This window comes from Tenrec ecaudatus, chromosome 18 (assembly GCF_050624435.1).
Source record: "Tenrec ecaudatus isolate mTenEca1 chromosome 18, mTenEca1.hap1, whole genome shotgun sequence".
NCBI lineage: Eukaryota > Metazoa > Chordata > Mammalia > Afrosoricida > Tenrecidae > Tenrec > Tenrec ecaudatus.
The window spans coordinates 19,320,258-19,340,991 of NC_134547.1; the positions used below are offsets into that span (position 1 = coordinate 19,320,258).

Here is a 20,734-nt window from a genome sequence, read left to right on the forward strand (position 1 = left end):
CAAGCCTGGACCCCAGCCTGCCCCTCCCTCAGGCCCAGGAATGCTAACCCCCTCCCCTCCAGACCCCAGGCTACCCGCCGCCCCCGTGGGGCGCCAGCCTAGAAGGAAGTGCGCCCGGACTCCTCCCCGCGCTCCACGTAGCCAGCGGGAAAATCCGCGGCCGGGCGGCGGCGGCCGGGAATCCCCTCTGGAATGATGTTGGGGAAGGGGACGGCCGGGGTCCCCCGCCGGGGCGCGGGGGGCAGGTACGGGGCGGCCTAGGGGAGAGGTGAAGGGGCGGAAACCAGAGAGGCTAAAAATACTGCGAACACTTCCGGCCCCCGGGGCGGAGAACAGAGAGCAGAGTTTCCAGAAAAACAAGCGGGGACGGGAAACGCGGGGGTGTGAGAGCCGCGGCGAGTGCGCGGGCGAACTGGGGTGGCTGGGGGGGGGGGCGAGGGGAGCGGCTGTCCTCGCGTCACGTGTGTCTGGGTCCTGTGTGTGTGCCCGGCGTGACTGACGGGGCGGGAGCCCCCCGGGGCCCAGGGCAGGGCGAGGCGGCGCGTGTGCGCCCGAGCGCACGCCCAGACCGTGTCCCCGCGAGGGTGCCCGTCGGGCGGTGTGTGCGTGCACGCGGCTGGGCCCCAGGCCTGCGGCCAGGCCGGACTGGCTGGGCGGGACCCGCTGTCCTCGGGGGAGGTGGCGTGGGCCGCCGCCCGGAGGGTGTCCAGGTGTCGTGGGCGCGTGTGACAGGGTGGTGGGAAGAAAGTGTGAAACCGCCCTGTTGTGTACACACGGCGGTGACCTCTGGGTGTGGGAGTGACACTCCGCAGGGACTGTGTGCAGCTGCCTGCCGGCTCGGAGGTGGCACGGGCCACTTCCCAGCGCTGCTGCAGGCTCGCGCGTGTCCTGACCCCCGGAAGGTCCCTGGGCGCTGGTGGGGCTGTGTCCATCCCCGCCCCAGTGTGATCAGAAGACAAACCCCTCCTTCCACGTGTGTCACCACGTGCGCAGCCGGGGGACAGTGTGGGTGCACTGTGCGCGCGCCGTCGGGGCTGCTCTGTGGACAGCGACGCGCCTGCCCCCGTTCGGCAGTGTCAGCCCCGGCCTGTGCGTGAGAACGTGGGTGGCGGGGAGCTGAGGTTCCCCCCGGGGCGGGCGGCGCGGCGTGAACTTTGTCTCCTGACGTCTGAAGCACGCGTGAGGCCGCGGGCGCAGGCGGGGCCTGCCTGGGTGGAGGAGGGCAGACACCTGAGGACGCTGGGTGCAGCCTTATCTTTGCCCCAGAAACTGATCGCGCTGGGGCTGCGGGCCGGGCTGAGTCAGCCCGCGGTGGGTAGTCTTTGACAGGGTGAGAGATAACAGTCTAAGTACAGGTTAGAGGGCTGTTTGCGTGTTCCTGCGGTTGGGTTGTTCCCTTGGAGCGCTGCTTTGTGGGGCTGCTACCACCACAGGGGCCTTGGGCGGGGAGGAAGGGAAGGGGCACCACGGTTCTGGGATGGTGGGATGGGAGGTTAGGTGTGTCTACGACCCCCCACCCCCATAGGTATGCCTGCTCTTCAGGCACCCTCCCCCACCCGGGTCCGTTTCTCAAAGTGGGTGAGACCAGCCCTTGGAAGTGCATGCAGGGTTGATCCAAGAGGGTTGCAGAATCGCAGATGTCTCTGTTTTATGCCAGATAATGGGCTCTCTCTCACTAGTCCATGATGACTCATAGAACCCCCCTGTGGGTTTCCGAGACGGTAACTGCTTAATGTAGTAGATAAGGTCCAGGTTTTCTTTCGATGAGCTGCCAGTGGTTTCAAACTACCGACCGTGCTGACCGCAGCCCGTCACCTTGGCTCATGGGCTACTGTCCTACTGTTTCTAATTGTCGGGGTGCAGGCACCGACTCCTTTCTCAAAGCTAAGTGTTCTTCACAGTCACCTCAGTAAGCCTCTCCTCAACCGCCGCCCAAGAATAAAACACAAGTTTTTAGGTCAACACCTCGGCTATTTGCCACATTACCAAAACCAAACTCACTGCCCTGTGGGTTACATGTCGGGCTGCTAACTGCAAGGTCAGCAGTTTGAAACCACCAGGATCTCAGTGGGAGAAAGACAAGGCTCTCGACTTCCGTAGAGTGAGTCTTGGGAACCCACAAGGGCAGGCTATCCTGTGAGTCAGAATGGCTTTGGCAGTGTTTTATTATTGGCTATGAAATGTGAGAAAATGTATGTAGCATCTCTTTATACAACATAATTAATACCCATGAAACCACTACCTAATGTAAACTCTCAAACTTCCATGGTTTTCAACAGAGAAGGCATTTTCCACATCCATGCCCTGCCCTCTCTCGTGTTCGACTGTTTTGCTTCTCAGTCTCCTTTCTGATGTCACACGTGCTCTTTCCTCCTGGGGCTTTCTCCTGGTTCGCTGGCAAATGCTTCACTTGATCATGAGTATTGTCTCCCTAAAACAGTGGCTCTCTATCTTCTTTATGCCACGACCCTTCCATAAAGTTCCTCATGTGGTGGTGACCCCCCCAACCATAAAATTATTTTCGTGGTTACTTCCTCACTGTCATTTGGCTACTGTTAGGAATCGGGGGACCCCTGTGAAAGGGTCATTTGATCCCCCCAAGGGGGTCGAGACCCACAGGCTGAGAACCGCTGCCCTAAGGCATTGGCTCTGGGAAGACAGAGATCTTTGTCCTGGGCCTTGAATGATCCTAGATTCTCCCTAAATGCTTGGAGAAAGAATGCAGCTTCCTGGTGCAGACTCTTACCCTGTGCATTCTAGAACCCCCACGGTGGTTTTGAATTGCTGACCTTGTGGTCAGCAGCCTGATGGGTAAAGCAGTAAGCCACCAGGGCACCTAGCATCATGTCAGCTAGAAACAGGACTGACTGTATTTACTTGGAGATTATAAGCATAGGTCCACAGGTGCTCAGGTACCAGGGGTGGGTTGTGGTAGTCAGTCTGATGTGTCAACTTCACTAAGCTACTGAAAACCCAAACAAAACTCAGGCCACACAGGGAGCCCCTTCTGACTCACAGCGGCCCAGTGCGAGGTGGAACTGCCCCTGTGGCTTCCTGAGGTGCTCAGTCGGTACGAGATCACTCAGTCGATTTCATCTTTACCCTCTAAGTGCGACTGGTGGGTTCAAATGGCTGGATCCCGTCTGTGGGCAGCAGCCCAAGGCCCCATCCCCCAGAACCCCTCTGAACAGGCTACAGCCCATAGTTCCTCCCACACAAACATAGGCAGGGCAGGGCAGGTCTTGTGGATGAGATCAAAGTCCATCATCAGTTCCTCCTGCCCTAGAGCTGGCTGGCTCTCGCTCAACAGCCCCATGAGCCTTAGGGCCGAGCTGGAGCCCGTCTCTATGGAGGAGGGGCTGGCGGCTTGGCCTCTCCTCACAGTAAACCCTTTGTGCCACCTGAGCCCCTTGGATTGAGGGAGCTGAGTTTAGCTGATTGAGTGGCTTGTTTGCACGTCAGAGCTGAGCAGGCTTCTCCGAAGACAGTCTGCCTGCTGGTAGGTAGCAGCTCCAGCCTGGGTCTGGCGGGGTGGGCCCAGCCCACCCTTGCTGCTGACTGAACCCCGGCAGGGCAATGAGCTGGGAGGAATTTCCCAAGGTGTGTGTGTGTAACTGGTCATTCTCCAGGGCTCCTGTGGGGACTTGGCTCGGGTCTGGCAGGTCTCTGGGCTGGGATGTGCTTTGAAGTTGTGGGGTCAACAGCCAGCAGCCCTGATGGGCAGGCACATGGGAGCCAGGTGCTGGGTGGGGCAGTCCCCACTCACCGACCTGCTGAGTCACTCGGGCCTTTCACACCCCAACAACTGGGCTTGGCTGGTGGCTCCGTCCCGCACTTGCCCAGGCCTGAAGGTCTGCTCAGAGCTCCCCAGCAAGCCTGCCTTCCCCAAGGACCCCTCCCCAGGGCCTGCTGCCCGGAACCAGGGCCCAGGGTCCTTCCCAGGATGGCGGTGATTCACTGTCTTTTCACTTCTCCTTTGGAGCTAAAAATACAGGGGCCCAGGCATCCTGCTGAGCCAGGGCCCGCCAGATTGCACAACGCCCTGGGCTGTGTGCTGCTGACGCAGGCCTGGGTGCGAGCAGCCTTGCTCCCCGAACCCGAGTGCTAGGTCAGGGCCCAGGACACTCCACTTCCCCTTTCTGGGGCGAAGAGCTGGCGTGGGAGGTGTGCGTGTAAGGGTTAAGGGAGTACTGGCTTGTGCTCCTGGATATGGGGCGCCGGGTAACCCTGGGGTCCAGAATGAGTCCCCTTTAAAAACATCAAAGTTACCAGTTAGTAGCAGTAGACTGTCACGGGGTACCCAGAGAGGGTGACACAGGAAGGACTGGCGAGCGGGCAGAGGTGCAAATCAGCACTTTATGAGGGAGATGGGCAGCCGTGGAAGGCACAGCCACAGACCGCCCCCACCCCTCCTGCTGGGACAGGGACAAAGGAAATAGGCCAGTGAGCGGCCTGCTAGGGCTGCACACCAGAGCCTGGTGGGAGGTGGCTTTTGGAAATGGGCAAGCCACTGTACTCTCCAAAGTCTGCTCCAGGCTGCCAGGGGAACTCAAAGATCCAGGCTGCCACTGCCCGCCTTGCCCATTGCTAGCAGGCCTCTGCTGCCCCCTGCTGGCTGCCGCTGGAGGAAGCACAGACAGAGATGGCCGGGTAAGGTAACTGCTGTTCATTGCCCAATCCTTCCCTCGACCCTCCCTGTCCCCTCCCCAGCTCAGAGGGTGCCCCCAGGGCCAGTAGGTGGCGCCGGCGTCTTGCCCGTGACTTTGTTGGCACAGTCCAGCAAGGCGGTGTGAATGTCCTTGGCACAGGCGATCTGCGCTTTGATGACGGCCAGGTACTGAGGGTAGGGCAGGCTGTCGGGCTGCACGGCGTCTGGCTTGGTCGCTGTGGGCACCAGTGTGGGAGAGTGCTTGGCACTGTCACAGCTCTGGGACAGGCACTCATGTGCCAGGCGCTAGGGGCAGGAAGGCAAAGGGGTGTGGTCAGCCTTGCCCTTGGACCCAGCCTAAGGTGACCTTGGGGAGAGCCCGCAGGTCCTCTGAAACTCCACACCTTGCAGGGGACGCTTGATGGGGGACCTGGAGCAGGTGGTTCTGTTTCCTTCTTGGGAAGATGGGTTTCACCATCACCATGATCTCTGCCAGCTATGTTTTCTGACTGGTTTTGAACTGCTGACTTTGTGGTTAGCGGTCCAATTTATAGCCACCAAGCTACCAGGGTTCCTGCTGATGGCACCAGCTCCTGGCTTACCTCCTCCTCCCCCTTCAGCTGCTCCTCATATGCTGTCCTTCAACCCAGGCCTCCACTGCAGCAGGTCCTGGGGCTGTCTCCTCCTGCTCATTGTACCCACAGTGGCCCCCTGTGGTCCCTATCACTTTCCACCTCTGCATCTAGGTTCCCATCTCTGTCCCTGGCCTCTTGACAGTCCTGGGGACCTTCTCCCTCTCCCTCGTCACAGTCCAGAGTGGCCCCCACACTGTATCATCTTGGAGGCTCTTTCCTCCCACCTCTCCTGCTTGCCCAGCACCCCTTCCTCCAGGCCCCACCTTGGTTGCTACCCTGGCAATTAGAGATGCTCATACTCTAGCCTTTCATCCAGGATAAAGTGCGGGCACCAGCTTCTGCAGCCCTCCTGGGAGCATTCCAGTGACCCTCCCTTAGGGGGAGGTACCGTCCACCTGGAGAATCACTGTCCAAGGCCGAGCCCACTTGCCAAGATTGGCTTCTGAGGCTCACGGAAACGGGGTGGGGGGGGCGGGGGGGGTGCCCGGCAGTTTTGGCCCTTCTAACCCTCCCTATTTGGCAGCCAGAGGGTTATTTCTAAAGTGGATCTGGGTCTGGTAGACAGGTGTAAGAGAAGATAATAGTCTATCTAAGGGAGGAGAAAGAGAGGGTGGGGTGGTGACCAGGGCAAAACCCTGGGAGGTTTGATTGTCTTGCTTGAAATGGTTGAATTTCACATAGCAAAAAAAGCAGCAGCAGGTGGGTCCGCACTCTGGTTGTGTGGAATCCTCCATGGCTCCCCAGTGCCCAGGGGACTCCCAGTGGCTCCAGCCAGGCGGGACTTCTTGCAGCCCTTCTCTTGGGCTGGAGCACTTTTGTTCCACGACTCGTCTTGCTGCCTTCTCATTTGTCCCTCTGCGTCTAACTCAGAATGAGGAGGATGGCACCCGGGAAAAAAAAACACTGACCATGGGCTCCCACAACACTCCCCACATCCTGCTGTCAACGAGTCCATTGGAATCCTGGCGTCTCTAGAGGCCAGAGAGCTGGCCCCTGGGGGTTTCCCAGGCAGTCAGGCTTCACAGAAGTAGAGAGCCGCCTCTTCTCCATACCACAGGCCCTGGTGCCACGTTATATGTTTGACAAGGTTAGTTAAATCTGCTCTGAAACTCCATTTTCCAGGGACGGGACCCACAGCCGGGAAGGGTGATCTGATGAAGTAGGGATTGGAACACACTCTCAGCCACCTGCCCTTCTCTCACCCCGTCTTTGTCCCTCTCCTTCCCAGCCTGGTGACGTGAGCTATGAGGAGTCTTTCTTCCCTGTGCTTCCAAAGCCCCTTGAAGCCCCCTCATTTAAACCCCAGCCCCTACTTACTCCGCTCCCATCCCAACCTCTCTGGCTGCCCTGGTTTGGGCACACATTGGCACCCGGTGGATTTAGAAGCTCTGCGCAGGCATGGGTCCAAGCAACATGGTATCCCTGGCATGGGGTGAAGCACTGGTTTGGCCTGGAGCGGGTACTGGGGTGTGTGTGGAGTGACAGAATAGGGGGTTGGGACAACTTGGAGGTGGCAGGCAGGGCGACTGCGGGTCCTTACCAGGCAGAGCTCCAGCTGGTCACAGAGCGCATAGAACTCCTCCAGGCACTTGTCGAAACGCTGTATTGGTCCGTCGCTGCTCTTTCTACGGCGCGGGAGAAGAGGGTCACAGAGGAATGGATTTCCAGGCTTGGGGGACACCAGTAACCACCCAACCAAGTATTCATCAAGGTCCAGGGGCGGGGCCGAGCGCTAGGGGGCGGGGCCGAGCGCTAGGGGGCGGGGCTCGAAGACCTGCGGCCGCCCAGGTGCACCCCAGGCCGAGGGGCTTCACTCACTGTCCGTTGTCGATGTTCGTGTTCTGAATCAAATTCTGAGCTGCCACCTTCATCAAAGTCTGTTTAGAAAAGAAACACACAACACAAAAGGGCGGGGACGATGGGAGATGGCGACGTAACCAGCACCCAACCAAAAATGCTCATCTTCCCATTTACGCCCACCTTCTCGAAAGAACGTCAGCTTCAATCCTACATCGACCACTACCCGGATTTCCCCAGTCGCCTCCCGAGGGGCCTCCCGGCGGGTCTTGCCTCAGCCACTGTGGCCCGGGTCTCTTATGGCAGCCGGCAACCACCGGGATCCGGGTCCCCGAGGCCCCGCCCTCGAGCTGCGGCCAGCCCTCCCTCCCCGGGCCCAAAGAGCCCTCGGACGCTCCGCGGGGTCCAGGGCCACAGCTGGCTGGCTGCTCACCTGGAGGCTCTCCTTCAGCTGCGGGATGAGCATTTTGTAGCGCTGCACGGGATCGAAGTCCTGCTGCTGCTGCTGCAGGAGCCCGCTCTGAGCCGGCCCCACCAGCGGTGCCGGCGGCTGCGGCTGCGCCCCGGGGCCGCCCGCTGAGCCGGGGCCCGACACGCCCGCGGCCGAAGCAGTCGCGGAGGGAGGCTGCTGCGGCGCAGCCATTTTCTTCACGTCGTGCGCCGGAAGTGCGCCACAGAGCGTCTCTCCGGCGGTGGTTTGTTTTTTTTTAAGGGTGCTTCGGTTTTCTAGACGCCCCCCACTTTCTAGACGCCCCCCCACGGGTCGCTAGTTAGCCCGCCTCCTAAGCCATTCAGCCAGTGGAAACTATTTCCCGCTTCCAGCCGTAGACCCGGATACTTCACGCCCAGAAGGAGCTATCTTTCCACCAATCATAGGCAGTTATCCCTTTTGCTCCGCCCAGTGTCCAGCCGCTGGCCAATCGGGGCGCGGGTTTGAGTTTGACTCCATTGCCCAGAAGGCCTTGCGGCGGGAGGCGACCTGTCGGCTCCTCAGCGTCGTGGAGGCAGTCGGCGGAGGCGGAGCTGCCGGTCCGTCTTCGGCGCGGCCTGCGCGGCTCCCTGGCTCGTCCGGAACGCTTCTCGTCAGCGCACCTCATCCTGACTCGCTCCCTCTCCACGGGGAGCGGCGCCCGCCCGGCGCAGCCTCCTGCCCGGCGTCGGCTGAAGTTGGCACGCCCCTCCGCGCCTCCCCGCGGCGCGGCCGGGACCTCGGCGAGGCCGTTTTCGCCTGGTCGCCATGGCGCCCACTATCCAGACCCAGGCCCAGAGGGAGGAGGGTCACAGGTAAGCGACGCGTCGCCTCGCGGTTCCGTTTTCCTTAAAGTTTGGTTGGCCGTGGGGCGGGGGGGGTCTCGGTGCGATCGTGTGCCCACGACGTCCTCAGCCGGCAGGATGCCCGTGACGTTGCGGAGCGCTCACCTTCGGCGAAGGGGGCGTGGCCTCCAGGTTTCCTTTGGGACCCGGCTGTGGCCCTCTGCTGTGCCACCCACTTGAGGAATTCGGTTTGGAGACCTTCCAACAGGACTGCGTTTGAGCGCCCTCTGAATAAAAGGACCTTGGAGGCCCCTTTCGCAAACGACTCCATGCGTGGTTCTTTCATTAAAGTCCGAAGGAAGGGATTTAGTATTTGACCACACTCATTAATGCTTTGGAAGATACTTTCTGCAGAAGGTTGGTACTCTGATGGTGCCGTAGGCTTAATCATTGGCTGTTCATTTCAAGATCGGTGGTTTGAATCCACCAGCTGCTCTGAGGAAGAAAGATGAGGCTGCCTGCACACACACACACACACACACACACACACACACACACACACATATATATGAAAGCGCTTTATATCAAGAAGTAATCATGCATCAATAAAACATCCAAATCCAGTCCATAAGTCTGGTACGAGTCCATAAGTCCCTCTTCAGACTCACAAACCCACATGCAGTGATGCAGAATGCAGGAACATCAAAGGCTGGTGAGTGAAAAGTCTTGTGGATAAAATGGTGGTGGAAGGCTGGCGCGGAACTCCGTTGTCTGTTTGGCTTGTCAACAAGAAGGTGAAGGCAGAGGATAGGAGGGAGGCTGTGTGACCTGATTGACAGGCTAGACGCCACGCGAAACACATGCAATGATGCCGAGTGCAGGAGGATCACAGGCCAGTGGGTTGGAGGTCTTGTGGATCCAATGGCTTTGTACGCATCTCAGCGCTGGCAGGGGTCTCCACGTGGCTTCTCCGGCTTCAGAGGTCTGGTTGCATCAGGGCAGGTCCATGTGACTTCAGCTCCCAGGGCGTAGTGCCATGTGTCTTTTATCAGTAGAGTGTTTCAGGGAGGGAACAGAGAGAAGTTGACTCCCGCCTCCCGGATGGCCATGATCCAGGAGCCAGCATGGGCTGAGGCGAGGTGGGGTAGGGACCTGGCAGGATGCTCCAGGACCTGGCAGGAGGCTGGAGAACCCCGTTTATTGCTAACCAAGCGTTACATCCACTTCGGGGGGTGTGATTGCAGGTGAGGCTGCCTGCTTTTAAAAGATCGAGCCTCACATACCTTTCAGGAACATTTGTCTTCTGCCTTGTAGGTTTGCTAGGAGTTGGTATCTGCTCCATGATAGTGGATTTCCTCCAAAAGGGTTTTGAATGCTCGACGTCCTTACGAACACTTGGAGGTGTGGTGCAGAAAGAAACACGGTGCCCTGCCATCAGAATGAGTAGCATCTAAGGGAGGCATCAACTAAGTCCACCTGGAAGCAGCACACTAGCCCGTGGGATCCAAGGACTGGAAATAATAAAACCCAAATCTGAAGGAGGGGATGGTATCAGAGCTTAAACTGTAAATGCTTGGTTCCCAGAAGGCCATGGATGACAGCTTGCAGGGTCCACACATGGATTAAACTCCAGAGAATACCTCTGACCATAGGGATGTGACTAGCCTTCTCAGAGCACTGCGCAGTTTATTATGGCAGGTGTGGGTACGTTAAAATGTAATATCGCTTGAACTCCCTTTTGACCCATTTTAATGTAGTTTCAGGGGGAAAAAAGTGAAGGAAATACAGCACGTGGATTAAGCCCCTGTCAGAGTAAACCAGCCTCTGACAACCGCAGGGTCCATTGATGCAATTGTATGGTGACACTATGGAAAGATTGTAGTAAAGTCATAAAGAACAGGAAGGATAGGAGAGAGTAAAATCAAGGAGTCAGACACAATTCATGGTAGGATGCTCACCTCAACTCCTCTTGGTGGTCCACGTGGAGGTGGGAGGGAAGATGAGACTAGCGGAGAGAGCAAGTATATTTCTAATGAAGGCTTCTATACATGTATGGGGCATGCAAGGTCCCCAGTTACACCATAACGAGAAGGGGTTGTACCATAGGTAATACATGCAGTGGGAGGGGGACAATCTAGGGGTATACGCATAATAGGAAGGGGAGAGACCAGGGGTACACATGTGATAAGATGGCAGCCCAATTTGGTCATCCTGGAGTTGGCTTGCCCTTGTCTGATGGCTGACACCTTCGAGGAGAGCCCCCCTGAAGCAGCTGACCTCCCATGTGCTACAACCCTTTACCAGGGATTGAAAGCAGCATCCTAGGTTTGGCATTTATTTGCGGGGGACAATCTGGGAAAGCCTTTCTGTATCCCACAAGCCCGCAGTGAATCCCCTCTGACCACAGACCAGAGAGGTCAGCCTTGCAGAGTGCATTTTGATTATTGCAGCTGCAGTTAGTTTAAAATTTAGCACCTTATCATTTGATCTGCCTGTTGACTTATTACAAATTTGTCATTTTTAATGCTTTCTGCTTTTTTGTTTGTTTTACTTTGTTATTGCTGTTCTTTTGTGTGTTTGTGTTTCTGTGTAAGAAATTTAGGATAGGTAACTATAGACAGTAACTGGATGATGGCTTCTTGGGGTGTAGCAGGGGAGGTTATGGGGAAGGGGGCAGCTAATATTGAATACAAAAAAAAACATGGTCTAAAATGGATTGTGGTGATGAATTATACAACTTAGTATGACTGGATTACTAAATTGTATGATACATGAATCGCATGCCAATAAAACGTAAAGCAACAAAACAAAATAAAAATGAGAGCCACCTCTTCCAATAAAAATTATGCATTTAATTCTCTTCCTTTCTACTTGTTATCCATCCCATCTTTCCATCTTTCTGTCTTTTTCTCACCAGGCCCAATTCCCACCGGACTCTGCCAGAGAGGTGAGCCCCACTGTTTTCCAAGAAGGGCTGGGCTAGTGGGAACTGGGAGCAGGGACGTGGGCCTGCAAGGATTCAATATTGAGTTTGGTGTGTCCCCGGGTCAGGAACTCTGGTGGTGTAGTGGGTAAGGTTACATGCTGGGCTGTGAATTAGAATTGACTCCATGATAGTGAATTTGCCTGGTTTGTTTGGCCCCAGGTCTGGAGTGGTCTGCCGGGTCAAGTACTGTAATAGCCTCCCTGACATCCCCTTCGACCCCAAGTTCATCACCTATCCTTTCGACCAGAACAGGTGAGACTGGGATGAGGGAGTGGGGTGGGGTGAGGGTGGGGGAGTTCCTTCAGGGCAGGACCTTCGTCTCTCAGGCCAGGTCTCAGAACCAGGAGAGCTCATAGTAGGTACATAATGCCTTTCAATGGAGCAAGTGTTGTCTCTTTTCCACTGGGGCGCGTCTTATGATCATGTGTGCGTGTTTCTCCCTCTCCCTGGAGAGAAACATGAAGCGCAGCCTCTAGGAGGCAGGGATAAGGGGCCAAATTCTTCATGGGCATGTTTCCCCACTCAGGTTTGTCCAGTACAAAGCGACGTCCTTGGAGAAACAACACAAACATGACCTACTGACTGAGCCAGACCTGGGGGTCACCATCGACCTCATCAACCCCGACACCTACCGCATCGACCCCAATGGTGTGTGGGGAGGCAGGAGGGTCTTCTTTAGGCAAGCAGAGGCTTGGGCCAGGCCCCTCTTGGGACCTCCCGTCTCTCTTGCCCTTTAGTTCTCTTAGATCTGGCTGACGAGAAGCTTCTCGAAGAGGAGATTCAGGCCCCCACAAGCTCTAAGAGGTGAGGCGGTGCTGAGGGAGTGCTGGGGACTGGCCAGGGTAGGGAGGTCTGGGAGGTCCTGAGGGCTGGATCCTTGACCCCAGCAACATGCTAAGGTGGTGCTGAGGGAGTGCTGGGGATTGGCCAGGGTAGGGTCTCCACCCAGGAGGGCTGGGAGGTCCTAAGGGCTGGATCCTTGACCCCAGATCCCAGCAGCATGCTAAGGTGGTGCCCTGGATGCGCAAGACAGAATACATCTCCACCGAGTTCAACCGTTACGGTATTTCCAATGAGAAGCCTGAAGTTAAGTACGTTATGGCTGGGTAGAGGGAGGGGGGAAGATTTTGAGGGGTGTCTAGTGGCCCCCAAAGACTTGCGTTCTCGTCCCTCTCAGGATTGGGGTTTCTGTGAAGCAGCAGTTCACTGAGGAGGAAATATACAAAGACAGGGACAGCCAGATCACAGCCATTGAGAAGACCTTTGAGGACGCCCAGAAGTCGGTAACTGCAGGGCTGGCCTGCGGTCCGGCAAGGAGGGTATGGCTCCAGAGCCTGGCCACCTGCTGACTCCTCTTCTTCCTCCACCAGATCTCCCAGCACTACAGCAAGCCCCGGGTGACGCCAGTGGAGGTCATGCCCGTCTTCCCAGACTTTAAGGTCAGCCCTAGCAGAAGGGGGAACAGGACAGCCACGAAGTGAGGTTTCTGGAGGCAGCCTGCCATCTCAATATAACCTTGGCTCCCCCTTGTCCCCCTATGTCTCCCCAGATGTGGATCAACCCCTGTGCTCAGGTCATCTTTGACTCAGACCCAGCCCCCAAGGACACCAGCGGCGCAGCAGCACTGGAGATGATGTCTCAGGCCATGATCAGGTCAGGGCCCAGCTGCCCACCGTGTAGTGCTCCTTGATGGCTCCTTTGTCCTCCCAATTCATGACTGTGTCTCCCCACTAACCAGGGGCATGATGGATGAGGAAGGGAACCAGTTCGTGGCCTACTTCCTGCCTGTGGAAGAGACGCTAAAGAAACGAAAGCGGGACCAGGAGGAGGAGATGGACTATGCACCTGATGACGTGTATGTGCGCGGGTTGGGTTTGAGGGTCGGGAAGCCTGGTCTCTTTGTCAGTGGGCAGCGTGGGGTTGATCGTCCCCTTTCTTTCAGGTATGATTACAAGATCGCTCGGGAGTACAACTGGAACGTGAAGAACAAGGCCAGCAAGGGCTACGAGGAAAACTACTTCTTCATCTTCCGAGAGGGCGATGGCGTCTACTACAATGAGCTGGAGACCAGGTAACCGGCTCTGCTCCGGGGGCTGAGCTTGGGCAGGGAGTGCCTCACGCCCCTGGGGCATGATGGCCACCGTGGGATCCTTGCTCTCTCAGGATGTTCTGTGCACCGTGAACCAGAGCAGGAAAGGCTTCCTTGCCCATGTGAGCAAGCTGGTTTCATGTCTGATGGGAGTGGGCTGGACCATTGAGGGGGCACTAGAGCTGTCCAGTCAGCCCCCAACCCCACCCCATGCAAGAGCGTTGATATGTGACTTGCTGGAAACTGCCAGGCCAACCTTCATTTCCTGGTAATTTTGAAAGTTTACTGGTATACTAGGGTGCTTGGGCAAGTGACCAGAGGGTGTGTTGGAAGCCATGTCACCAGCACTGGGTGCTGCCAGGCTAGACGTGCCGGAGCTTCTGCTCCTTCCAGGGGTCCCCTGCTCCACAGCCTGTCAGTCCTGTGTGGTGGTGGTTAGTTCAGTCACAGCTGGCTCTAGTTCCTAAAAGCTTTAAGCCCAGATTCAAAGAGGTTTTGATAACGAATTCAGTTTAAAACATGGTACTTTGGGAGCTGCTACCCGTGGCCTCTCAGACCCTGAAGTTCATGTCTGATTCTGTTCCGTGTACTCTGGCCAACCAGATCCCCACCTCCAGGCTTTAACTCATCTTCTGCACGCCCCCCCTCCCCCCAGGGTCCGCCTCAGTAAGCGTCGGGCCAAGGCTGGGGTGCAGTCTGGAACCAACGCCCTGCTTGTGGTCAAGCACCGGGACATGAATGAGAAGGAGCTGGAAGCTCAGGTGAGCAGCCCTAGGCTCCCACAGGGATGGTGGGAGTGACTAGGGGACAGCGGCCTGACTGACAGTGACGCCCACCCTTCTTGTTTGCAGGAGGCACGGAAAGCTCAGCTGGAGAACCACGAGCCAGAGGAGGAGGAGGAGGAGGAGATGGAGGCAGAGGAGAAAATTGCTGGGGGCTCAGGTAAGCTGGTGGGAGCGGAGCCACCTGGGGCCAGGAGGGGCGTGTGCAGGGATGGAGGCCCCTCACCCTTGGTTCCCTCACAGATGAAGAGGCGGAGAAGGGCAGCAGCAGCGAGAAGGAGGGCAGCGAGGACGAGCGCTCGGGCAGCGAGAGCGAGCCAGAGGAAGGCGAGCGGGAGGAGGAGGAGGCCAGTGACAAGAGCGGCAGCGGCGAGGAGAGTAGTGAGGACGAGGCCCGGGCTGCTCGGGACAAGGAGGAGATCTTTGGCAGTGACGCGGATTCGGAGGATGACGCTGACTCTGAGGACGATGACAGAGCACGGGCTGGCGGCAGTGACAATGACTCAGACAGTGGCAGTGAAGGGGGCGGCCGCCGGAGCAGGAGCCGCAGCCGCAGTGCCAGCCCCTTCCCCAGTGGCAGTGAGCACTCCGCCCAGGAGGATGGCAGTGAAGCCCCTCCTTCGGATTCCAGTGATGCGGACAGCGACAGTGACTGAGGGGCTGGTCACCAAAGTGTTGGTCTTGTGGTCAGTGTGTAAGCTCTTAGCTTTGTTTGCTCCCACCCCACCCCCACTTTTGCTGTTAATAAAGGGAACTTTTCTCCCCACCTTCCAGCCCCCATAGCTTCATTTCCACTCCGCCCCCACCCCCACGGTCAAAGTCCCCAGCGAAGACCCAGGGGCAGAGCCCTGGGCTGTCAAAAGTAGCCAAACAAAGGTCAGAATCCTTGTTTTTAGTTTTTTTTCTTTTTTTTTCTCCAAAATAAGCCCAGACCATTAACAAGTGAAACTCCAACAAATAAGTCTTCTTCAACAGCGCGCAAAACCGTACAGTTACTCAAAGCTGATTCTGCCAATGGGGCTGGGGCAAGAGGGGAGGCATGGGTCAAGTCTGGAGGGGGGGCAGGGCTGGAGGAGGGGTGGGTCCTGCCCATCAGAGTGGGGCCGCCTGCGTCCTGCGCACTCTGCTGTCAGGGATGATGGGGCCAGCTCCGGTCTCCTGTTGGGTGGGTGGGGGGGGTGTCCCTCTGCCTTCTCTGGGGCGCCGAGCCAGCCCATCCTGATGGTTAGTGTGCAGGATGGGGCCGGCTGGAGGGAGGTGCTGGTCCCCTACGAGGTACACCCTGTTGCTAGCAAACAAGGTGGCCCCTGCCCCTCCCGCATCTGGGGGGCTAGAGGGAGGGGGTGGAGGTGCCCTGGGAGTGGGGGGAATGAGCAAAGGCACAGAAACATGGAGGGGCCGGGGTGGGGGGCTTGCATAGGTTGATGAGTGTGCAAGAGGTACATAAATAACCCTGACGCCCCACCCAGCCCGGCACTGGGAGAGGAGGCGAGGACCCGGAGGTCCCCAGAGCCACCCGCCCTGGCTTCTCCCCTTCCCTGGGCGAGAGCTGGGGGAGAGCCACAGACCAGGAGGGTGGGACAAGGAGGGCTGGGGGTCTAGGAATGAGGGTGCAGGGGAGGTGGTGGGTTTACATGTTTTTGTTATTTTTTTGGTGTTTTTTTTGTTTTTTCCCAACATTTTGTATCTTTAATAACATACACAATGGTTACCAGCCATATTCATAACAAAAGTTATTCATAAAATGTATCTAAAAATAACTTTTTTCCTTTTCGGTGTGAAAAGCTTGAGAATGTCCCAGTGGGGAGGAGGGATGTTGAGAAGGAAGAGGGAGCTAGGAAGAAGGGGAGACCCTGGCTTCCCCGTTTGGACCCCTAGGTCTCTAGAACCACCCCTCAGTGGGAACGGGATCAGAGGCCTGTGTGACAGCCTGGGGGCTCCTCTATAGTGTTCCACCCAAGTGAGGTCATGACATAATGGGGGTGGGGGTGGGGGAGAAACCCCAAACCAAACAGTCCCCTTTCCCATACTGACACCCCCTCCAAGGCTCTCAGCAGCCACTCCTAGCAGGAGAGAGGGTGCGGGCTGAGGGGCAGGGAACGTTAAGGCAACAGACTTCCTGACCTCACTGGCTAGCCCAGCCCCCTCGCCTTCAGCCTCTGCAACTAGGGGAGCCAGGGCAGGGGGTCTGGAGGGGCTCAGGGAGGTTTGGAGGAGGGGGCTCTGCCCTCTCCCCTGGTAAAGTTCAGGCACCCCCTGCCACTGACTTGGCTCAGAGAGAGAGGCCTGGGGATTCTAAACATGAGGAAATGACCAGAGAAAAACCGTTAAGGAACTATATAAATATGTATCTTAAATAGGCCTATGAAATTAATGGTTGCGAACCTCTGATAAACAGGGCCAAAGGAGGTGAGAGAGAGGGGCTGGACCACCTGTCCTCTTGGGTGGGGGCTAGGGAAGAGGAAGTAGGAGCAGAGAGGGGCTCTCAGCCACTCCCATCTCCCCAAGGCCAGGTTTCTGAGCTGCGGGGGGGGGGGGTTAGGGGGAGCCCCCTCCCGCAGGGAGTGGGCAGTTTGTCTTGGGAAGTGGGGGAGGGGAAGGACCCTGCTCCATTGGGGAGGGGCAGGTGGTCAGTGGTCTAGAGGCAGCCAGGATGGGCCTGGGCCAGATGGGTGGGGGACGAGGGAGGGAAGAAGGGGTAAGCAGGCTGGCCAGTCCCTGCCTGTTCCCGCCCCCCCTTTCTGGCTGCCTCCCACCCCTTCCTGGCCTCAGCAGAGATTCTGCAGTGGGCCTGGGAAGACCAAGGCGGTGGCAATGTTGAACAAGAGTTAACAGGGTGAGAGAGTAGAAAAATATCAGAATGTATAGTCGAGCCAGCCCCTCCTCTCGCTGCTGCCGAGAAGCCCGTTGGGGGTTGGTCCCGCCCGCCGCCCAGGGAGCCTAGGGGTGCGCTGGGCTGTGGGTCCCGTCAGATGGTAGAGGTTTTGTCTGTCCCATCTGTGGTGAGAAAGGGAGGGAGGAAGGAGGATCAGGAGCTGTGGGGGCCCCACAGACATGCTTGGGGAGTCTGTGGTCCTGGTCAGGCCCTCCCCCTCCCTGGCGTCTGGCCTCCCCGGGGGCCCCCTCAGGACTCTGAGCTGCTCGGTTCAGAGATGAAGCTGGGTCAGGGGAAGAGGAGATGCTCACCACCCAAGGCGTGTTCTGTCATGCTCAGACACAGGGACTCCAGAGTGGGGTTGATCTCCAGGTCAGGCCCAGGGACCGGGCAGTCTGCGCGGAGAGAGGAGAGGGCACCGGCTGCAGAGGAGTGGCAAGGGGAGCCAGGAAGACGGGAAGATGGGGATGGGTGGGGCTGGGCTCAGCTGAGAGGAAGCGTGTGCGAAAGAGGCCAGAGACAGAGACAGGGCAGAGGGCTGGCCAAGGAAGCCTTGCTGGCAGGCAGGGGAAGTTATATGAAGGCCAGAGGGGGCTTCCTGGGGCCCCCTCCAAGGTCGACACTCCTGTCATCTTGGGTGCGGCCTGGGTCTCTGCCCCACGTCCCTGACTAATGACTTGTCTAGTCCTTGGAATAGTGGCTTAAGTAAGACCTGCATGCCCACCCCCCCGCCCCTGGACTTGCTCTCTGGGTCCACAGGGAAAACCCAGGCTGCAGGCAGGAAACTTGTCCTCCAGCTGTCTCTGCCAGGGTCTTAGGGAGGCCACAGTCCAGCCAGCTTTGGCCACAGCCTGGGCTCCCCCACTGCTAGGTGAAGGGTGAGTTTCCCCTGGCTTTAAAGGTTCTCCCCAGCTCCCCTGCCCCACTTCTTACCATCGCCCACCCAGGGAGCCATCCCCCGGGATGCCTCACCTTCTTCAAAACATTTAAAGACAAAGACATCTGGGCCGGTCCCTGAGCCTCAGCTGGTTGTGGCACAATGGTGAAGTGCTCAGCTGCTCACAGAGAAGTGGGTGGCTCAAAGCCACCTAGTGGCTCATGGGAGAAAGACTAAGCCACCGCCAAGAAAACCCGCCGGGAGGGAGAGAAGGGCGTGTGTGGGGCTGGCTGGCAGGAAGGAGCTGGAAGGCCAGCAAGAGTGTTTCTCCTTCTGCCCGGCAGCTCCCCCATCACCTCACAGCAGCTGACAGGTGCCTGGCCTTGTGCTGAGACTAGAGTGACAGGCTGGGCCCTGCCTCCCAGTGGTGCAGTGCCTGCAACCCGCTGTCGTTTCAGGGCTTCGGGCCCTGAGCAAATCTGAAGGTTCTTTCAGAGGCCGCTGGCCAGCTGTCTCTGCGCCTCTAGTGCCTGGCACAAGGCCAGGACCGGTGCTCAAGGCCACTGACAGCTCATGCCTGCGGAAGACACCCTATCTCTGGGCTGAGTGAGGAGAGGATGAGACAGAGCCGAGACCCCCTGCTTCTGATGTGCTCGTGGTCTTCAAAGGGCTGCTGTGGACTGGCCTGGACCAGTCAGTCAGGGTTTCCCCACAGAAACCTCACGGCTCTGCCCACCCCCTGCCCTACTGAGGAAATGAACTCAATTGCCGAGATGAGGAGATGTAGAAGAGATGTGGAGACGGTTGGGGAAGGGAGGAAGAAGATTCAAAGCCAGAGAGGAGGCAGGATTTGAGAGAGAAAATTGCAATAGAGGCAAAGGAAAAACAAGCATCTGAGAAGACTCAGGCTGGGTAGGTGGGTGCAGGGAGGCGGGCTGTGTGTGTGGGGAGGTGCTCAAGCAGTGGGGACCGACGGACGGGCCTCACCTGGAGGAAACATGAGGATGGCTTGGGGCGACGAGTGGACTGGGAGTGAGTGGGTGCGCTGCACAGCGCTGCGGCTCTGGCTGGGCATGCTGTTGCTGCCTCCAGGGTTGGCAAACCACAGGTTCTGCATGGGGCGGGGAATGAGGAGACCGTGGTGAGGGCGCAGAGGCCTAGGTGTGGAGGCACCGGTCACAGGACCTCCTCCCTCTTATGCTGCAGGACACGGACATGAGCACACACACTCTCTCCTACCCACCCCTGAAGTGTCAGCCCCTCTCAGAGCCTGCTCACCTGTCGGCCCTGGCCCCCAAGGCTGGGGCTGGTGAGGGCATGTCGGGGGGAGACACCCCCAAGGCCTGAAGGACTCAGGAGGCCCATCCTGCCGGGTGGGAGGGCCCGGGGAGGCAGGGGGAACTGCCGCTGGGTCCGTCGGGCCACCCCCATCCCCACAGAGCCAGCTATGGGGAGGGAGTTGGAGCCAAATGCCCAGCTGTAAGAGAGAAGGTAGCATTATTGACTGAGGCGGATGGGGGTCTGCCTGCCCACCCGCTCCTTATGCCCCCACTGCGCCAACCAGACACCAGCAACCTCCATGAAAACCTCCCTGTGCCAGTTTGTCTCCTTAGACCAGGGATGCCCTGGATCAGAGATGGGGGTAAGTGGGTAGCCTCAGCTCTCCCAAGCTCCAACCCTAAGGGTGACATTTTGACTACCATTTGAGGTAGGAAAGGACTGCAGTGCCCCTGCAGACAGGTGGGGAAGGCGTGGCCAGGTACGGAGGCCACGTGGTAATCTTGGCCAGCTCAGCCCCTTCTGCTAGTAGGCCCCTGATTTTATTCGGGGCAGTACCCTGCCCTCACTGGGTGACCTAAGTAAAGTCATCCTGAAGTGAGCTCAGCTAGCTTCCCAGCCCAGGGTCCCATCAGCCCTTTGGATACTGCTCGGCCTAGCAGCCTAGGTGGCGGGAAGGCCCCTCTGCATGTACCCTTTCTGCTGCCGGTAGCTCTGCGTCTCCAGGGCGGCTTTTCGAGGGAATGTCCGGAGGAGCTTCAGCACTTGCTGTTTCCAGGACAGCAGTCGCTTCTTCTGCGTCTCGGTGAAAGCCTGGGCGCGGGGGTGTGGTGGGTGGGAGGAGGGGTTTGGATGACCCAGATGGATGGACACAAGAATGGGGGGACGCCCAGTCAGGTCTGCCGGCCCTCCCACCTGCTCGCTCACTCCACCTCAGCTTGCCAACACCCACTTGGGGCTCCACTCACAAAGGAAGCTGTCCCCCCAGGTGACTGACTACTGGGAGCCTCAAGAAACCTGAACTAGTGAGAGCAAGTCAGGGCGGCCCCTGAGGGGTCCCAGTGCCCCAGGGAAGCGCCACGCACACAGACCCTGAGAAGACACAAAGCCTGGGCATTCCTGGACCCCTACCACTGGGGAGACGGGGATAAGAGGCTGGCGAGGCGGGCAGGGTCGGTTTGAGAAATACGGCAGTGGGCCACCGTGGTGGGTGCACTAGGGCACCCAGGTCTCACCTCGTGAGTCAGGCACTTTTCGATGAGCTGGAGGTAACTGGTGATGTTCTCCTCGTCCGGCCGGGACACCAGAAGTTGGGTGCACACTGAAGGGCCCAGGAAAGGGGGTGAGTTGAGCCTCAGTCTGCTCTTTGATGTGTGCCTGTCTCCCTGGCCTCAGCAGGCAGGCCCAGAACACTCAAGCTGGGTAAGTGGCAAGTAGGTGCCAGGCTGCCCACCTGTCCTGGGTTATCAGGAGGCTATGGTGAGGTGGAGGGCACCCAGCACACGCCAACTGA

The 20,734-nt window shown here is 58.1% G+C and overlaps 3 protein-coding genes across 4 annotated transcripts in view; 1 reads left to right on the plus strand and 2 right to left on the minus strand.

Annotated features, from left to right (window-relative positions):
* Positions 1 to 4,333: 4,333 nt before the first annotated feature.
* Positions 4,334 to 7,913, minus strand: MED29 (mediator complex subunit 29). Of its 2 annotated transcripts, none has more exons than XM_075537649.1 (4): positions 7,514 to 7,913; positions 7,102 to 7,160; positions 6,824 to 6,908; positions 4,334 to 4,884 (listed from the first exon to the last, which is right to left on the minus strand). In XM_075537649.1, the coding sequence occupies exons 1-4, from the start codon at positions 7,721 to 7,723 to the stop codon at positions 4,588 to 4,590; spliced, it is 651 nt and encodes a 216-aa protein (XP_075393764.1). In that variant the 5' UTR covers positions 7,724 to 7,913; the 3' UTR covers positions 4,334 to 4,587. The 2 variants fall into 2 exon arrangements, with proteins under 2 accessions (XP_075393764.1, XP_075393763.1); XM_075537648.1 differs by having other exon boundaries at positions 4,652 to 4,954; positions 7,514 to 7,889.
* A 130-nt stretch (positions 7,914 to 8,043) lies between these two features.
* PAF1 (PAF1 component of Paf1/RNA polymerase II complex) lies at positions 8,044 to 14,957 on the plus strand. The gene is made up of 14 exons (XM_075537646.1): positions 8,044 to 8,364; positions 11,252 to 11,281; positions 11,480 to 11,572; positions 11,847 to 11,968; positions 12,058 to 12,124; positions 12,310 to 12,411; positions 12,498 to 12,603; positions 12,691 to 12,759; positions 12,870 to 12,973; positions 13,059 to 13,175; positions 13,263 to 13,391; positions 14,065 to 14,170; positions 14,261 to 14,351; positions 14,435 to 14,957. The coding sequence occupies exons 1-14, from the start codon at positions 8,318 to 8,320 to the stop codon at positions 14,845 to 14,847; spliced, it is 1,596 nt and encodes a 531-aa protein (XP_075393761.1). The 5' UTR covers positions 8,044 to 8,317; the 3' UTR covers positions 14,848 to 14,957.
* Positions 14,958 to 16,518: 1,561 nt separating this feature from the next.
* SAMD4B (sterile alpha motif domain containing 4B) overlaps positions 16,519 to 20,734 on the minus strand; it is a 43,440-nt gene continuing 39,224 nt past the window's right edge. Inside the window, exons 8-13 of the mRNA XM_075537645.1 lie at positions 20,457 to 20,542; positions 19,916 to 20,034; positions 19,222 to 19,420; positions 18,931 to 19,054; positions 17,378 to 17,461; positions 16,519 to 17,188 (exon numbers count right to left, since the gene is read on the minus strand). Of these exons, the coding sequence (XP_075393760.1) occupies positions 17,160 to 17,188; positions 17,378 to 17,461; positions 18,931 to 19,054; positions 19,222 to 19,420; positions 19,916 to 20,034; positions 20,457 to 20,542 (641 nt within the window). The 3' untranslated portion in view covers positions 16,519 to 17,159. The remainder of the gene's footprint in view (positions 17,189 to 17,377; positions 17,462 to 18,930; positions 19,055 to 19,221; positions 19,421 to 19,915; positions 20,035 to 20,456; positions 20,543 to 20,734) is intronic.